At 35.5% G+C, this 19,708-nt stretch overlaps 1 protein-coding gene and 1 long non-coding RNA gene across 3 annotated transcripts in view; one reads left to right on the top strand and one right to left on the bottom strand.

The window, feature by feature from the left end:
- Nucleotides 1-19,708, top strand: part of KCNH8 (potassium voltage-gated channel subfamily H member 8) — a 193,585-nt gene that overhangs the window by 129,791 nt on the left and 44,086 nt on the right. For both annotated transcript variants that reach the window (XM_074861308.1, XM_074861298.1), the window contains one exon: nt 16,077-16,274. In XM_074861308.1, coding sequence (XP_074717409.1) covers nt 16,077-16,274 — 198 coding nt within the window. The remainder of the gene's footprint in view (nt 1-16,076; nt 16,275-19,708) is intronic.
- LOC141940439 (uncharacterized) overlaps nt 16,683-19,708 on the bottom strand; it is a 36,200-nt gene continuing 33,174 nt past the window's right edge. Inside the window, exons 4-5 of the long non-coding RNA XR_012627988.1 lie at nt 18,255-18,326; nt 16,683-16,781 (exon numbers count right to left, since the gene is read on the bottom strand). This is a non-coding gene — a long non-coding RNA (uncharacterized LOC141940439). The remainder of the gene's footprint in view (nt 16,782-18,254; nt 18,327-19,708) is intronic.

The following is a 19,708-nucleotide window of genomic DNA, read 5'->3' as shown; positions in this document are numbered from 1 at the left end:
GTATGTTAGTGAACAAACACAAGTTTCTGGTGCTCTTGGACCCAGCATAACCATGGAGTAAGTAACAGTAGAAGTCATATTGGAAAAATCAGTGTCATTACTCCCGTTCTTGGTTAATATAATATCTAATTTGTTAAAGCAATAATTAGTTAACTCTTAATAATTTCATATTACATTAATCCTCATAATGTGTTGTAGAAGCAGGTAAATATTTAGGTATTGTGAAGTTTTTGCAAAGCAGTTTAATGACTTAAATGGCTAGATGTGCCAAAAGAGGTGGTATCAAATTTGAGATAGAGGCTTGGATTTTATTTTTCTTTTTCATATATGAATTCTCTTAATTACTAATGATCCCAGATCATCCCAAGTCTGTCTCTGTACAACATTTGCTTCTGCTAGAGAATTAATAAATTTGGTTTTGAATGTGACATGAGCAGTTTTTACCAAATCCAAGCATTCAAAAAACAGAACGAAAAGAAGTATAAAAAAAATGAGATTTTTAAAATGTGTATTTGTCAGTCTGCTTTTGAACCCTCTGAGATTCCTATTTTCAACATATTCTTAGCAACATTGACAACCAGGAACATAATTTTAAGAAGTTATGAAAGCTGAGATTTTGTATGATCACAGATCTCCAGGTACTGGGGCTGTCAGGTAGATCAGTTAACAAAACACATGGGGCAAAATTATAATGCTAAGGAATGATCAAGTTTTGAACCCAGGTCATGTACATGGTCAGTGCATGCAGGTACAAGTACATACTTCTGGATTCCAGACCTACCCTTTGGAGTCTGAGTCTGGACCTATGAGAAAACAGCTTCTAGTAATTTCAACAAGTGTTCAGCCTAATAAGAGCTCATAGTAATGAACTACTCATGGGGTTTTGGGAAAGTCTTCAGTTGACACCTGATCTGGTGTTGCCAGTTAGGCGGCAAGGTTCAGCCCAGATCCTCAGCACAACCTGGTCCATTCTCATCACCTCTGTTGAGGGTGGAAACAGCAGTTCAGTTTGTTTGTTGCACTGGTAGAACTAAGTGGATCCTCTTCACTGCCAGAAAGAGTACTTGTAAATTTCCAAGGCTCTTGGCCAAGAAAACTATGTTCTACTACAAAATATTAGTTTAGTTTCACCGCTCCAAATGCACACATCCATCAGGTTAGAACTGGCATGTGCAAATTTATGAATCCTTGCAGGGGAGGAAAGAACTTCATGCTCACTAAATTGCACAGCACATCATTCACTAGCCATGATCAGTTGTTCATTTCAATCTGTCATCTCTGTACCTGAATGTTTGATTTTAATCTCTCTTTCAGTCTACTTTATGTCTTTGATTATCAGCTTTCTTAATTTTTTGCCACTGGTAATAACAAAACCAGTTACTTTGGAACTATGGTTCTTTCTGGTTTTTAAGAGACAACTCTAAGAAAAAGAACTAAAAAAATACAGTTATGTCACACATGAGTGCTGACATCTTCAAACTAGTAAAATGAATTATAATGCTTTGTTGACCTGGGGTGTCTGTATTGAAGGTCCAGTGTTATGTAGAACGTACACTCCCATATACTCACCTGTCTATTCTGGATATCTGGGAGAGGGGAAGTGAATTAATCTGGCTGAAAAATAATTTCTAGTTAATATATGAAGGAAATGGTTTATGATTACCACTCTTATGAAGCATTTAGGGACATCAGTATTTTAAAGACTCAGTCAACTAGTTTGGATTCTTTCTTCACAGAATCACAGAATCATCTGGGTTGGAAAAGACCTTGAAGATCATCTAGTCCAACCATTAACCTAACACTGATCATTCTCAACTACACCATATCACTAAGCGTTAAAATCTTGCAGCACTTACATTAAATAATTAGCCCCTGGCCTGTCATACATGAATAATAAATAAAAATAAAATAAATGACCAAAATAAGACAATTACTTTGAACTATGAAACTTTCCAAAACATAATTACAAACTGCACTTGTTACATTGTATATCCTTTGAAAAAGACAAGGAGGTACTGCAACAGTGAAGCATTTCACAGCGATGAAGTATTCTAAGGCAGTTGAAACAGAAATTTTAAACCCCAGGAGAATGCCTTACACTAGAATGCTTCTCAGTATTTTCAATGTTTTTGAATCCTCTTGAGTTTTATCCCTCAGTAAAAGTAATGCTTTTATTGTATACACAATGTGTACTTTTTCCACACATTAATGTTTGAGGTACAAAATTTCCAGCCTTATAAGAACCAAAATAGATAAATTCACTAAAATCATGAAGAAATTGTAGTGAATAAATGTGCTTATTTGTTTCAAAACCACCAAAAATATTTCTTTAAAGTCTGCTGAATACCTTACCTGAATGGTTAAAACAATTCTGGTGTAGAATACTATATATGAGGCCCAGTTTGGAGAAGCTTGTAGTGTGAAATATTTATGAAAGAAAAATTTTTCTTTTATCTGATCGGGTTACACTTTTGCATAAGTATAATTGAGGAGGGAAAGTTCTCCTAGTTTTTGAAGAGGAAATCCTATTTGCAGATGATCCATTATGCACAATTTTTAGTACAATACAAGCAGAGGCACGTAGTTTTTCTACTTGTTTGTCAGTCTGTTAGAATAGACACAGAGAAATTGAACTGTTGCAAGGAGGTTTTATATACACAGCTGTAATCACCTAGACATGGGCTGGAAGTGTGTGTGGAAACATGTCGGCACGTGGTAAAGACCTACACTTACAAATGAAGGTCTTGTAAATGCTTGTGTGAAAATCTGGCCCTATTTTTCTGCTTGCTTTATATGTAAAACATACTTTCTAGGAAAGGTTTTCTTTATAAACATCCCTCACTTCAGACCTGTGTATACCAGACCTTGTCAGGATTTAAAATATAAATTTAAATTTTAGAATATCTATAGAAATTAATTTTGTGGAAATCATTAAATTTTGTATTTGAGAATCCAAAACACTATTTTTATGATGGAGCTGTGCCAAACCAAAGTGTCATTTCTTGAACTGAACTGAAATATTTCCCTTGCTTTTAGTTTAACATTGATTTGTATTTCAGCTACTTTGGGCCTTAGTAGGTTTTATTCTGCCATTCTTTCCTGCTGTTCTTTTCTACAGGCTTAGTTTCTTGATTAAAATATATTTTCCTTTATACACTGTACTTTGCCTTCTGATTGAACCGTTCTAGCAATCATAAAATACCCCAGGACTGAGATACCCCATTGGATTTACAGCCCCAAAAAAATAGGGATGAAAGTACCTTATTAAAGGGAGTCTGAGATTTTTATGTAGTTATTAATACATTTCCAAGATTTTGTACCTAGGACAAAAATTTTGGACAATTTTTAAGTGAAAAGTAAAAATCTGGTGTGTGGATGAAGCCCCTGAGATTTGACAAAGTTGAAAGTGTCCTGCTGTGTCTAACCACAGATTACCTACATATTGTTCATTAATTCCACAAAGCAGTTTTTATCTCAGTGGAAAAGCTGTATCTGGACCAATTTCTACAGCCGTAATAGAAATTCTTAGTACCACAACGTAGGGGGAAAATCTGCTCAGTATACACCCAATAAAAGGGAGTACTTCTAAGAGGTAAAACACCATGATCTTTCCACATGGCTTCTGTAATAGGAATACCATAGAGTATAATTTATTGAAAGGTGCAAATGTGCGTGAAAGCCTTGCTCAGTCAATTAGAAATTACATCAGAGTCTTTAACCCTTAACGGCTATACTTTGAATTGTAGAAATGTTGGCTGGAAAGAACCTCTGGGGTTTATTTAGTCCAGTCAACTAGCTGAAGCAAGGACTATCATCAGTACTAAATCATGTCAGACACAGCTTGCTCCCTCCAAGTCCTGAAAACTAGCAAGGCTGGAGAGGCTTCCATCTCTTTGGGTAGCTTGTTCTAGGGTTACACTACCCTCCTTGGAGAGCTTTGTACCAGTTTGCTAAAACATCAGTGTTTCTTACACATGGATGTAATAGGAAGTTTTGTTAGGATTTCTCAGAGATTTCTGCTTCTGGTTTCAAAGCTCATGGCTTGGCTGTTCAAGTTACAGTGTCTCAATCCAGTTTAAACCCACAAAGCCTTTGCTATATATTTTGAAATCTTTTCAGCAGCTGATTCAATATTTGATTGGACTGCATTTCAGCCCCATCACATAGGTAGAGATCCTTGGGTGTTAGAATGCCATATTACATTCCATAGACATCCCATAATGACTAAAACTGCTTTTCTTTACTTCTGTAGCACAAACATGCCTTACATTTTTAAAGTAGAAATGTCCTTTGTGTATATTACTATTTTCTATTTATTTATCCTTTTCTCTGCCCTTTAACAGAGCAGGTGCTTGATAAAAGAAAGGTTTTCCTGCTAATAGAATAGAAAATCATTTCCATATAAAAATGAGAAATTATCAAGACTGTCTTCTTTCCAGACTTTCTTCCATTTTCACATACCTTGGAAAATATTTGTGCTTCTTTTGTACTTTCAGGTGACAATGCTTAAAGTTAACTAGAACTGCTTTCAGTAAAAGAAACCGATATGGAGTTGTGAGAGTATGTCATGGCATTCTACAGTCTATAAAGTTTTACACAAGCCAGATTCTGTAAAACTAATTATATCTAATTACACTAAATAATTTTTCATTGTCAGATCTAAGATAGCTATAGATAAAAATGTTAATGCTTAGGATTTCCTTATGTCACGCACTTCAAAAAAGACCTGTCAGATCTGCAAACACAGATGTTTTATTTCAGAACTGCTGTAACTTTAAATACATAGTGTGCTTTCCCATTAAGACACCAGCTTTCTTCTTTACTTTTTATTCCTTTTTTACATCAATCCTTCATTACATTGCAAATTCTTGGTTTGCTATTATGTTAAGATAAAATCTAGAGTAAAATTGTTGATTTTTTTTTTTGATTTTCTTGTTGATTTTCCCCTCACAAAAGCCAAATATGTTTGTATCTCAACTTCCCTGATTCAAATGATACAGAAAAAATTATGATGAAAAATATTAATTAGTTTGTAGATTCAAGGACTAGGAAATTAAGACACGACAAGAGCAGATAAATTGTTGATATTGTTTATTGTATGGCTGTGTGACTGGGGCAGCGTCCTGGTCCAGGAAGCAACACAGTGAGTGGCTCCTTAGTTAAGAATGCAGAAGAAAAAGACAATATTGTGAAATCTATGGAGCAAGCAATGAGAGAATTGTAGTGAGGGTTAGCATACTTAAGTGTTCTCTAACTAACATAGGTGTTATTAGCATAGAAGACAAGGAGAAATGCATGTCATGTAGACTGCAACAGTCTATGTTGACCTGAACTGAACTCCATACTGTCCTATGTGATGTCCTATGTCCCTGTGTGATTATGCAGGCCAGTCAGATGGAAACTAACATGTTTTTGTGGCAATTCTGCAATTACCTTTTCATTTGTAATTAGACCTACTAAAGGAAATGGCTGATATGCTGAGGCATCTGCCCCTGTTTCACCAAGTTGTGAGGCTGCATTTGAATGGGTAGAAGCTGCTGAAAATTGTCTTGATTGCTGGACTGGGGGAGATGGCAGGAGAGGGGAAAGTATTGACTGTCAGGGACCCCCAATTGCATTACTCAGCTTTGAGAAGGAGAGAGAACTCTTACAGAGGAGTCTAGAAGTAAACAGCTCCACTCTCGCAGATCGCTGGTGGTTAAACAGGCAGTATGAAAATATGTGTAGCATATTTCACTGCTTTTATAAGAAATATAGTCCTCTTGATATCTTGCTCTTGCAAATAAATAATACTTTCTTTTGCAGAGATTTTAAGGTACTGATTAGCACTGTTATTGCCCCCAGGACAAACTATTTGCAGATTCTGATTCAGGACTGTTAATATACTTACTCTTAGGACTGAGAAATTGATGTAAATGAAGTACTGAATGACTTTAGCCTGAGTTTTTTTGATGGTGAGACCTGAGCAGGTGAGAACATCAGGGCAGAGGTGAGATTAATTTACCAGCTATGCCATACTGCACACATACAGTCCAAAAGTTTTGCTAGCAACCTTAAAACTGATGTTCTTCAAGGTTTTGGTTTGTGGGATTTTTTTTGCATATTTTGATAATAAAGGTTTTATTTTGATTTAATCTGTATTGCTAATGGACTAGGGTATTTATTTCTTTAAAAAGACAGGAATGTATCACCTGTAGAAGCTCAAACCCTTTTTTGGGATGATTTGAACTCCAAACACAGAAAAATGCAAAGCAGGTTTCTAACACTTTAGCTGACCACATAAAAAGAAAGTCATTATCATTAATTTTATTACAACAGCACTTGGGATCCTAGTTATGGGTCAAGACCCTCTTGTCTTCATTGCTGAATTAACACAGGATAAAAAGGCTGCTCTTGCCCAAAAGGGTGTTACACTCTAAATATAAGATAAGACAAACTCTAACAGATGGATACTGACTGATGGAGCCCAGGGAAGCAAAGAGGGCATAGATAGACATGCTCTTTGTACTGAATGGACTAGAAGCACTAACATTTATAATTCCAAGTTTAGCTGCAGGAAATCTGATAGTCTGGAAAAAGACAGTAACAGCCAGTTTGCCTAGGGAGCAGTAATGTTAAATGCTGAGACTATTTGTGAAGTGACAGTGTGACCATCTCCTTAAAGGGGATGATTTGCAAATGATTTATATATTTCTAATATGCTTGCAATTTTATTTCTTAAATTAGTTATATGTTTAGACTTGTATGTTTTACCTGTAATCTAAAAATTAAATGAACATTTACAATATTACAAAAAAGCAGTTAATTTACTTATGTTACTAATTTCTTTCAGTTTAAGAACCCTAAAAAAAAGTGTTGGGGTTTTTTGGAGAGGGACAAACCAGGATAATTTAAAAAAATCTAGAAGGCATTTGTCTTCACTACAAAAATATTAATGGCATTAGAGCTGTTTATAGGGTATTCTTAGTATTGACTGCCACAGTCATGGAAAGTCATGGAAAGTGGATGTTGAAAATATCCCTATCTTGTCCTTTCGATGATGTGGGGAAGAGAAAAAGAACTGCTGACTGGCAAAAGCAAGGATTTAAATCTCCCACAAATCCAAATATAGCCATCTGATAAATTACTGTTGAGAAGAGCTGTATATGCCTACCACAGAGAAGAGTTTCCAGTACATTTCTTTTCTAAATTTACCTACTGCCTGATAAATGAGACTGAAGGAATTTATGACCTAGTTCTGCAGGAGTGCAGGTGCACTTATCATGTACGCTGGAGCTTCTATGTAACAGTAAGTATAAATGTTTAGAGAATTATCATAAAATATCAAAAAGACTGTGTTCCTTGCAGATCTGCTGAGCTAGTTCTTAAAATTCTTGTACATAGTTCTTATATGTAATATAGTCAGGTCTCTACCTTGGAATAAACATATCTCTACTGTAAGGGAAATCTTTATTCTGTTATACTATGAGACTATTGAGAAGGTATATTGGAGAATCTCTACAGTCATGCAGAACACCAGCTAGATTTTTGGAGACTGTCTTGGAGCTCCACTCAAAAAGACATGTCTCCCCCCATATCACTCCCTTCTTTCCTCTCACTAGAATATACTGTAGTTGTAGGCATAAAATAACTTACCTGGAAAGAGAGTTTTTTGCCACATGGTGAAGGAGAAATGTAAGTAGCTAACTCACATGAACTATCTACCATCTTAAGAAATATTTGGGGCTCTGACTTTTGAACTGTGTCTGGGCTGGTCCTCAGGGATTTGTCCAGCCTAGTAGAAGAAAAAGTAAAAATAGCAAAACCTTACTTTGCAGACAAAAGAAGATAGGACTTCATCTGGAAATGTTTAATGCATAAACATAGGTTCTGGCTAGAAACTGGGACTTGAAACGTATGAAGCTGTTGGTAATTCATGTATGCTGTATTTTGTGAAGTGTTTATGTAGCATTTTGCATTAGGTGGAAGAGCTGCAAAACTCTATCCTGTTCTTACTTATGACTAACCAAATATTTTTTAACATATATCATTCCATCATTTTCTAATAAAGTTATAGCATTACAAGTATTTCATATCAGTCCTATTGCTCTACCACTTACAAGCTATGAACATGTCCAGGAGTGATCAACCATAGAGACTTTGGAAATCACATTATAATCCATGCACCTATAGTACCATCACTGGAGTGGATTACAAGCTTCCTATAGGATAAAAAGCATCTCTCCTTGCACTTATGGCCTTCCAAATGAAAATGTAAATTATTTAACAGACCACACCTTGCTGATGACAAGAAATTAAATGCTCCCCACAAAGGAATTTTGTCAGTATCTTCAAGGGGACATTTTACCATGAGAATACAAAAATTTTACTTTCTTATTCTAAGCAGGGATACTTGCAATTTAGAGTTGAGTTTTGTCAGATAATTAAAGCTTAATTGTCACGTTTTCAGCACTTCTGTGGGCTCAGCTGTGTTTTTGTTATCAGCAACATTATAATTAGATTTTAGATTTTTTTCTTTTTTTAATCCCTTGATTGAGCACCTCTCCTTACTGAAACTACTTAGTTCATTGAATATTTATTGCGCCATGAAAACTTCATTTTCAGTGAGCACAATGGGTCAATATCTTGTTATGACTTTGTCGAGTTACATGAGTTAAAGCTCTACAAAATGTAATTATTTTTACGATAGCTTCTAAGTATATATTCAATCAGAAATACAACAGCCAATTTATTTACAAAGGGTATTAGTCAGTCTTACAAAAGAATTACATAGGATGTCACCTTTCAAATTAATTTTTGGTAAACCTGGGAAAGGTTAAGCTTGTATCTAAAAATGCTCTAACCAAAGGGAGTATGCATTTAGTTTGAAAAACTCCATGGATTTTAAAATTCTTTAAAACATCTGCTTCACTGTATGTCTCTAGATAGTTAAAAACTTTCCCTAAGGATCTATAGAAAGATACAGTTTCCTCTAGATCAGTGTCCAAGAAGAACACCAGTCAATGTATCAGCAAAGGGTACTCCGTCATTTAAGGCACGCATTCAGAAGGAACCAGATATGAAAGTAACAATTTCAGCTACGTGCCTTTGACTGCAGAGGCTGATGTATCTTGAGTGTGCAAGCTTCATGGAGCAGTGGGGCATACATGGGCCTTCAATTTTTATCTTTTTTTTTCTTTTCTGACTTTACTATACCCAAGTTCAAACTTTCTCTGGATGATGTTACAGATGCTAGAAAATCAGTGGTAGAATTACCAAAGTCTGGCAGAGAATTACAATTTCATCTGACATATGGTCAAATCCTGAGTTTTTTAGTTGATCCATAATGAAGAAATTAACTAGATGAAAAGATATGGTCCAGATCTCAGCATTATTAGGAGCACATTTGTACCTTGGATTTTGGCTCATGCCCATTTCTTAATTCATTTGTTAATTTGGGAAGAGATGTAATAAAAATTCTACCCAGTTTCTCTGAAATGGAAGTCAAATGGCATTTTTATTGAATCTATCCATTCCTAGTGTCCACTTAATTTCTAATACAACAAGGATCCTAAAATTTGCTGCTCATGAATCCTCATGTATAATTTTGGAGAGACGTCTCATCAAGGTTTGTTTCTGAGAAGGGCATGGTTTTGAAACTCTTGACCATTTTTCTTTTCATTTAAAATTTTGCATTTATTGACATTGTTTGCAAGGAGTCCAGCCGCAGGCAGTTGAGATAAAGCTGGTTTATATAGTCCAAGTTAAATCTATTTCTCTTCTATGCCATGTCAAGAATTTCCCTCCACAAAATTTGACCACGTTGATTTGACTGCAGTAGATGTTCCTCTAGTTCTGTCACACTATCAGTCTCATTCATATGCGTGTTATGTGTCTTTCTAGTTTAAGATAAATAAATAAAGACATCATAATAAAGAATATACTCCATTAAGGACCATACTTTAGAATGCAAAAATAAGAAACATATTTTGAGAATAAATTATTTTGGGAATGGCTTTAATATTTTTAAGCAGAGTTTCAGTGCTTGAGAAAAATGTTAATGTCTTTCCTTTATCGTATTTGTTTTCTTTGTAACTTTGGGTGTCTACTGTTTGCAGAAAAGTGTGTTAGCAAAATGAAGAGCAAGGGGAGTAGATTAATCCTATTGCTTCTTCATTGTCATGCAGCTATTATGCTTGTGTCTGTTGTACTAATATTGACGTCTTTCTAGTCTAAATTTCATGCACTGTCACTTAACTTTTACTTATTTTGAATGCCAGCTAATTCTCTTCTTCAAATATAGACAGAGTTGTTCTTTTGTAGCCTGTATTTGTTGACACATCATATAGATGCACCTCGGGTTTCTTCTTACACATATAACATTTATTTATTATCTTCATTTTGAAAAGCGCATAAACTCATGTCCTGTATTTTACTATTGTGCAATTGTGGCATTTGGGCATACATGATGGAACTGTGTTTTCACACTCCTAGAACCTGCAGCTGTACGACATCTTCAGGGTTGTGTGGTTTTCTATTTTTAGCACATATTTTTTATAATCTGTGTGAAAGAAAAGCCTGATTCATGTTTTATTTGTGACCTGGTGCAATAAGGTCTGCCACATTTACAGTCCTCGAGAAGCAGTGCTTCAAATTATGATTACTCCTGTCATCTCTTGGGGGTCTTTAATCCTTAAACCATCTGCTTGGGTACCTGTGAGCCCCTTCTAACATAACAGGTAAAATTCCATTATAGATCAAACCTGTAAACAAATGGTCAGGTTTTGTGACAATGAAAGGGTAACAGTGATGTTCCACAGGATTAAGTAGTAGGGATGGTGCTGTTTAGTGTATTAATAATCTGGGGAAAAAATGCAAATGATTTGGCAGGAAAAATTTTCAGATGTCAAAAACATTTTGGCTAGGCAGGGATAAAAAAGGCTTTCAGGATCTTGAGAAATTGAATACCTTAAATGAGTAATCACCATGAGAAGAGAGGCAACTATTATTTGATAATGCAGAGTCACGCACACTAGAAGTAGTAAAATGATTCCGTCTTCTTGTATACCTCTAAATTTTGAATGCATTGTATCAGTCAGAAACAACTAGAGAGTAACTGTGCAAAATTCTTTGGAAGCAGTCTTAAAAGCAAAGCTAATGTTTTACTGTCTAATGAATTATAATTAGGGTTTGATAAGGTAGAATATATTCATTATACTCTTATACAAAATGATGGTAACATCTTATCTTATATATTAGCTCTGTTCTCCCCTCCTCAAATGCTCTTCTGAAGAAGCAACACGGACACTTGATGGAAGTGATTTGGACATGTATCTCACAGAGACTGTAATCACAATTGGTTTTACCTGAAAAGAAGGGAATTTGCCTATTTGTTCTATCTTAGCAACTGTTTTGCCCTAAGGTTTATTTTTTGGAGGTTAATATTTCACGGACATAGAGTAGAGAGAGATAAAAGCTAAAATCTTGGTTTCATTGAGATCAGTGGGATCTTTGAAACAGTTTTCCCCCATTAAAAATGGAAATATGGGATGATCGTTTGCAGAGGGAAGTGTGCAGCTGTGCAATGAAAGGGTGGAGTGGTTTCCCATGCAAATTTACAGCTCCTTGCTGCCTGACTCTATATCTGAAATGAGGAGTAATCGGCAGTGACCAGGGACTGCTGCAGTGGGAGCCAACAGAGCAATCAGGAGACATGGTGATTTTCATTTAAAAATGCATTCCAGTGACAAAGAATCTAATTTCTCTTGTATAGTTTTTATCTTTTCCTTGATGACCCTAAACTGTTCACTGTAACACACATTAGTAGGCATAAAACATAGACTTCAGTGTTAAAAGTTGTAATCTATTTATATCAGAAGGCTGTATATGCTCCAGTTCAGTACTTTTTTTTTTGTTGTTTTTCAGTGTTTGGTGATTTCTTTGTAGTTTTTGCCTTTTGTTTTCCAGTATTTGTAGGTTTTGTGTGGTTTTAGATGGTTTAGTATCACCTGCTATTTCATGAGGTAGAGTTGTAGGTTTTGAAGAAGTATAAAGAAGATGTGGCATGTAATAAAGACATTGCCATCTTTTGTGCTTTCATTTAGAGCTCCAAAGTTTTTTAGTCAAGCCAGAAAAACATAAGTCAGCCTGAAACATAGCCCTTATAGATAAAGCACAGTTGACAGTGTCCTTTAGTTTACCCCAGAACTACATATTCTCTTCCCTACTATCAGCATAACATTGATTACTCTCTTTGCTCACTAGCATGAGAGAGCTGAGTATGGTCTGGCCCTAAATGAGGTTCAAATACTCTTTAAACACAAAAAGGTGACGATGCGGGAGCAGATAAGCTTTTCTACCTTCACATTTCCCCAGGGAGTAACTAAAGTCCCTGAATTTGATACGTAACAACAGCTGAGAGAAGGTGGGCTTTTGTCCCATTCTTTCTGTTCTAACATCATCACCACTGGTCTATTGGAGAACCATTCCTGCTTTTAGGCATTCAGGGATGCTCTAAGAGATACTCCTCATCCATACTGCTTTGCACTTCCTGATGCAGTAGTCCAGAGTAAACCAGAAAGTTTTGGTCTACTTTTTAACTGGAAAAAAATGTTTGGCTGTTTTATAGAATAAACACTGTAGGTAATTAATGCATTAGAAAATGCAACTATTTTCTAACTTGTTGAAACACCAGACAGGATTTTGGTATGTTAAGTGTCTGGCATATAAGGAAAATCTAAGTAGTAGCATAGAATGAATCTGCAAATTATAGGGAGCAATGTGCCTGCTCAGTGAAGTGCGAGCACCAGACTGAGGGAAGACTGAGTTTCTGGTTGTCCAGTAAGATGAGATAATGTGTTTTACATTAAGTTATAAAGTATGACATCTACAGATGCTTAAATGCTTGTTTATGTTTATGCTGGTACTTGAGATCTTCCCAAATACAGGTAAATGAAACTCAATACAAATTCTTCCAGCATTTTTCAAAGTAGCCTAAAGGAGCTAGATATCCAATTCCTACTGTCTTTTCCAATGGGACTTGATTACTTAAGTGCTCTTTTTCCCATTGAAAAGTCTTCCTCTTAATTACGCTAATTGGTACTTTAAAACGTTTTCAAAGTCACAGAGCTATATCTAGATAATGTTAATTCAGAACCAGACAGAATTCATAAGGCTAAATTCTAGGAAGCTCCTTCTGACTACAAGGTATATTTATTTTTCTCTTCTACCCTGAGGGCAGAAATTAATTACTCAAGTCTGCCAGAAAATCTGCTGAGAGCTGTTACCTACAGAAACCAAAAAAGTAAAAGGCATTAGTCAATCGTGCTATCTCAAGACTGTTTCCATTGGCTAATGAAAGTATTTACAGCCAACAGTATATTTTCTCTACCCCCAAATGGAAAAAGATGTAGTGCTGTCAACAAAAATCTAAGTATAGTTGATCTGGAAGATCTTGCAGCATTTTAAATACTTTGGCTGAAACCTCATCCTATATAATTTCTTCAAAAGGTCCTGATTAGGATCATCTCTAAAAACCAGAATAGAAATAAGAAGCTGTAAACATGTCCTTATCTACAAATCAGGGGAATATATTTATTAGGTTTTCACTCTCAGATATACATTTTCTGTTCCAAATCTCACGGTCCATCTCTAAAGAAAGTTTCCTAATAGTTTTTCTTTATATAGTGGACATTTTTTTTAGCAAATGTTAACAATTGCTAATAATTGCTAACTGCTACTGTTGTAGCTCAGTGATAAGCCATTCATCTTGCTGATTGAGATCATTTGTCTGACCCTCAGTTATGCCATGGAACTGGGCACAGAGTGCTGAGCTCATCTCAAATACTGGTACCCTGGCAGAAGTTCTTGTTAGCAACTGTAAAATGCTAATATTGTATTTGGTAGTTTGGTAGTAGAATTATATTAAGAGATATTATAGGGGCTTCTATTGTTTGATACAATGTAGGCATTTATTTTTTGTACTTTACCTTTATTAGCAGTAATGCATCCTTTAGAAGCAATGATTTTTCAGTAGGGTTGGGTGTTTTGTTTGATAACCTTGAACATAAAGTGTGTTGTAAAGGAGAAAACATCAATTAAAGAATGGAGTCATCCACCTTTTCTGGATAGCATTGAATATATATTAGTCTAAAAGTGAGGCCATATATGTTTTATATGAAGTTACAATAGGTAAATATTTTTTTGTTGTTGTTTGATAGCTGAAACTGAGGTAGAGAAACTTGCAGTCAGATGCAATATGACCATGAGGAACAATGAATGTGAAATTCATTCAGATAACAAAAGGCAGAAAAATGGGAATAAGAGGCCAAGAATTAGTGGCTTTTAGAATGCGCTCAGGAAAGAGATTTTCTCCTAAGAGGCATTATTTCAGCATTCACGCATAAGATACAAGTATTTAAAATAACTTATGTGTTTCAGCTTTACACTTCTTCATAGGACTAGAATATTTTCAAGAACTGTCACTGAACTTTATAACTTTATTATTGAATGAACATTAGATTTAGGTAGAATTTTTTAAACTCCATCTACTCTCTGCCAGAACTGGTATTGCTTCAGTTAGGCTTTTTTTTTTTTTTTTTTTTTTTTTTTGGTTTTGCTTTTCTTTCATTTTAAATAATTGGGAGCCACAAATATAAAATAGCTTCATGATTAATACTTTCTATCAAGGCAAAATCAAGTAGATATTCATATGCTTTCTTGTCTGTTGGCAAGGTAAACCAGCCCACTCAGTACAGCCATCTTATGACAATGCAGAACGCTTTCATTTATGCTTTTGATTAAATTCACTAGGCTGCATAGGGTCAGCAGGGTCATGGCTAGACCTTACGCTGTCATTACCCAGCCCTCCTGGCTTAGCTTTCTCTGTAGGAGAGCATGCAAGAGAGTATGGAGTTGAGGATGGCAGCAGCCATGGTCAACAAGTCTGCTGTAGGTGCTAAATTCCTACAGACTTTTTCTCCAACTTGATTGGAAGTCTTGGGACAGATACTTTAAATCTGCCCCCTAATTTTGCAGATATTCTGCACAAGGGGGTTTCCCCCAGTTCATACTTGGATTCATCCAAAATGAAGAAATGGATGCTGACTGAACTGGAGAGAGAATAAGCTTCATGAGGTGATTCAGTCTGTCAGGTCTCAACTTACAACAGGGGAACCCCCAACCAATGTTTCTAAAGTAAAACTCTGCCTACCAGGAATATTTTGGTTTGGCAGTTCTCCCTGAATATCCAGGAAAGATTCCCAGTCTCCCAAGCAAACTGCTTAACAGGCAAAACCGGGCATGCAAATGGATTTTTATCTCTTTTTTTTTCCCCTATCTTGATTTTTATGAAGCATTGGGTTTATGCAATTCATTCAGGTTGTTTGTTTTCCTTTTCCAAAAGAGGAACTCCATGCTTTTCCCTGGTTTGTTGCTTTGGGGTCTTTTTGTTGGCTTGTTATTGTTTTTTTAAATATCTATGAGGCAGTAACTAATTCTACTTTCTCTAGCACACATAGACTCATTTAGCATAATGAAAGGAAAGATTAAATGAACAATTTAGAAAATACTTACTGAAGCATCTTTTGAAAATTAATTCTGGTTTGTAAGTTATGTTTAGTTATTTGAATCTTTTCTACTGTAAAAAGAAACATGTAAAAAGCTCTAAATATGTAATTATTATAACAATTTAGTCTTAGAGTCTCAAAAATCTTTCCAAACATTAATTAATGGAAAGAATCAAAATGATATTGCATTCTTGCTGCAGTGTTATTAGGTGATGATTTTTTCTTTTCAGTGCCTTAATGGATTTTGTGAATTATCTAATTAGACCTGTAATATGCAATTCAAAACCACTTGATTTCCATACAGAAATACAGTTCTTATCAGAAATAAAACAAATACTCCAGAGACACAATTCATAGCATGCTATATAAATTCCTACAGTTTAATGTTCTTTTATTCTTGGAAATGTGTGAAGAATATGGTGTCTTCTAAATAATTTTTTTTTTTTTTTTAGAATTATTCTGTTTTACAGAACGTGTAGTTTTCATGGTGTCAGTATTCCTTAATAGGTTTTTTTATGCTTTGTTTTTCAGGTTGGCTTCATGAGCTAGGAAAACGTATTGAGTCTCCTTACTATGAGAATAATACACTAGGAGGCCCATCAATCAGAAGTGCCTATATAGCTGCCCTATATTTCACCCTCAGCAGCCTCACCAGTGTTGGGTTTGGAAATGTTTCAGCTAATACTGATGCTGAAAAGATCTTCTCCATTTGCACAATGCTGATTGGGGGTAGGTACAAATGCTAAGCATCATGTAAAACATTTTGGGAGGGTAAGCACAAGTAAAACAAGAGCTGAAATTTTGCTAACTTTCTTTAAAAGAAAAAACACAACAGAAAGTTTAATTTAAAATGGCAAAGAAGGAAATAATTTTATTGGCTTTACACTCTCTTAAGCAGACATATTTCTAACCTTTTGATCACTATGGCGACAAAAGACAGTTGTCCCCCAGTAAAATGCAAACTCACATTATTGTTGGTGAGTACGGCCCAGCTATGTGCCAGGGGATTTTGGTTACATGCCAGGCGCTTTTCCACTCAGACAGGTAATAGGTGCATGTTCAGCTCCAGTTCAGTCTCCATGGCATCCCTGGGAATGATGGCGATGAAAGGCGGGCAGCCCACAGGTGAATCTGGCTGTGAGCTGGTGCGTATCCTCATCTGAAAGACCGGACCAGAGAGAAGGCAACAGAGACAGGACAGAGCCAGGAGGACTGTTTGGTGGACCATAGGTGACTCTATCATGAATAAAAAGCAGTTTAATTATCAATAAGTAAATTTTACCACATCACTGCTTCAGATTAGAATCAAAATGCAATGTTTTTGTCATATTTGGAGCTCTTAGTAGTATTTTTATTTATGTTAATTACCTAGTCATACTGTTGGAGAAAGCCAAGTGCTCATTTATGGTCACCTCCTTTCTGCTGAGGCACCCAGGCACAACCAGACAGCTGGTGGCACCTGCAGAGTTTGGTAAATCAAGGCCACTAGAGAAAGTACCTGCAGCTCTCTCCTTACCTTCATCTTCCTCTCCCAAATAAATCAGTTGTCCTATGTCATATTGTGTACATCAAACAGCTCAACGATGTCACAGTAGGTGTGAAGGGTAAAAGCAAATCACTGCTAGATCACTGCCCCACTCATTCTTTTTTTTTCTGCTTGTCCAATTGTTCTGGAAATACTAGTAGGTATTTCTCCAGGGCTAGTCAGTAAGGCACTGGTTGTCAGCTTTGCAGAATAAATTTTTCTGGGAAAAAATAAATTGGCAACTTGACACTTGAAAGCCAGGAACACAATGAATGAATCGTAAACTATATATTTGCAGCATCAATGAATTATTGTCATTTTTCCCAGTCCTGAAAATGAGTGGCAATAATTGAATCATCCACGAATGATATCATTTTGATTTTGACAATGTCACAAAAACACAAGCAGCTCATTAATTGCTTTTGCTGGTAGCACAAAATTATAGTTTTAAATTACAATGTGACCTCTACATAAAATCTGTTGGAATGAAGGAAGGGGTTTTCATTTCTATCAAGAAATCAAGAGATATCCTGTGTAAGGCAATGATGAATATTTAATTCACTTTGATATGGCAGAGCTTTCACAAACTTAATAGTCCAGTTGTAGCAGTTTCTTTTTCATTTCTTATATTATTGAGTTATAGAACTAATATGCTTGTGCCCTGAAAAAATTGTGAAGAATTAGTCAACTGAATATAGTAAGAGGGAACTGAAAACTTAAAGGGAAAATTACTCATAGGCAAGCAGGTAGAAGAATGACTTCTACCAGATGACATTTGGGAGGGTCCGGTGAACAAGAGACATCCAGGTAAGAAAGCAGAACAGGTTGGTTTGCAGGTATTTTCTTCAGAAATTGTATTTTAGACACTCTAAGAAAATCAGGAGAGCAAGGAAACTTGAAGAAAGAGTTATCATCATACAGCACAGATTGGTGAGCACGCCTCAGAAAACTCTGTTAGAAATGGAAGTACTAGTCTGTATACTTTAGGGCATAATACATTTTCATTTCTTAAAACATGTTTTGATGGATAGTTTTGACTGATATTTAATTTTAAAAATCACTAGTAGAAAGTGATGTCTTGAGAAAAATCAAGGTTTTTTACAGTTTTTAGAATAAGCCATTACTTTACAAAATTTCAGGTGTAATGGACAGTGTGATTTAGTTTATTAGTAGTTTGTCTGTACCTCTTTAATGTCACTGTCACTGCAAGTTGAAAGAATGAAGTGAATTTATTGCAACCTTAAAGAAATTTGAAGCTGGGAAAAAAAAAAAAAGTGTTAATTTAACAGATAACATAATATTCTTGTTTGATTTTTACCTGCCTCTTGGTTTTAATTTTTATTTTGCATGAATTTTAAATTACAATTTAAGACAAGTAATATTGTGAAGATAAAACATCTTATTCTATACAGTATTTCTTCTTCAAGTTGGAAAGAAAAGTTACTTGTTAAAATAACCAGAATTCCTAGCATACCCAGTGTCTGTAAAATATTAATCAAATCTGTCCTCCTGCAGATGACCATACCCTGTGCTGTCTTGTATTCTCCATATTTTTTGAGCAAAGAATGTGCAGTTTTGTATTTATGAGACTGGAGGCCCATTCTAGTAGCTCAAGTCCTTTCTGGTATCAGAGGTGTTCCTCTGTTCCCCCTAAGCAACAAAAATGTAATTTAAAATATCCATTAAAATCAAGGCCACTTTATGAAATACAGTTCCTAGAAGTTTTTAACTTGTCCTACTTGGTTTTATAGGATTGGATTAATGGATTTCTTACAGAAAGTAGGGTGGGTCTGTCGTTATTTGATAAAGAAATCTAATGCCTATCACAGCCAGGAACAACTTGTCATCATCAGTAGGAGCTGTCTTCCAATGTACATATGCAAAGACAGATTCTCCCATAATAATAAAATTCTTGATGATCTTTGTGCCTACAATCATGTCATAGAGACCTCTACACTGTCCAGCTCCTAACCTTGGACCCTGTTGGGAGATTTATCACATGTGATTTTTACATATGTATCAATACTCCAACTAATGCTTTATACCCCCTCCCTCCCGCTTTTTAAATTATTACATCCTCAAAGAGGCTACAGTATCTTTTTAGTCTATTTAGCTGAATTTTTTCAGCCCTAGCTGCCATATTTCTTATTATAATATCCTGTATCTAGCATTATACCAGTCCCTCACATTTTGTTGTCCAAGGTTCTGACATTAATGACTTAACAATTCACTGCACCATCAGGAACAACACCTGGTTAATCCAGCTGATTATTCTTAGAAATACATTTCCAATTATGTTTACTTTTTTTCTAATATTCATATCTGAGCCTTTTCTTTCTGCCTTGCTTTTCATTTACCTTCCTTTACTAATGGACTTGCAGTGACTTAATCATACCATTGGATCACCTCTATAGGGATGCATACTGTACTGTGAAACTACATCACACTGCAGTGCTTTATCTGTTTTTTTGAACTCCCTTCACAATAAAGACATAGATATTATCACTAGCTCCTTTGGGTTTTACTCACCCTGTAAAAATTTTCAACACTCCAAACTAAAGAATTTTCTGCCTGTTTTTATCATGTAAAAACATTACTAACCACCAAAACGCATGCTTTCCTCCTACTGTTCCCCCTT

Source organism: Strix uralensis, chromosome 1 (assembly GCF_047716275.1).
Source record: "Strix uralensis isolate ZFMK-TIS-50842 chromosome 1, bStrUra1, whole genome shotgun sequence".
Classification (NCBI taxonomy): domain Eukaryota; kingdom Metazoa; phylum Chordata; class Aves; order Strigiformes; family Strigidae; genus Strix; species Strix uralensis.
This window is presented reverse-complemented; position numbering and strand designations above follow the sequence as displayed.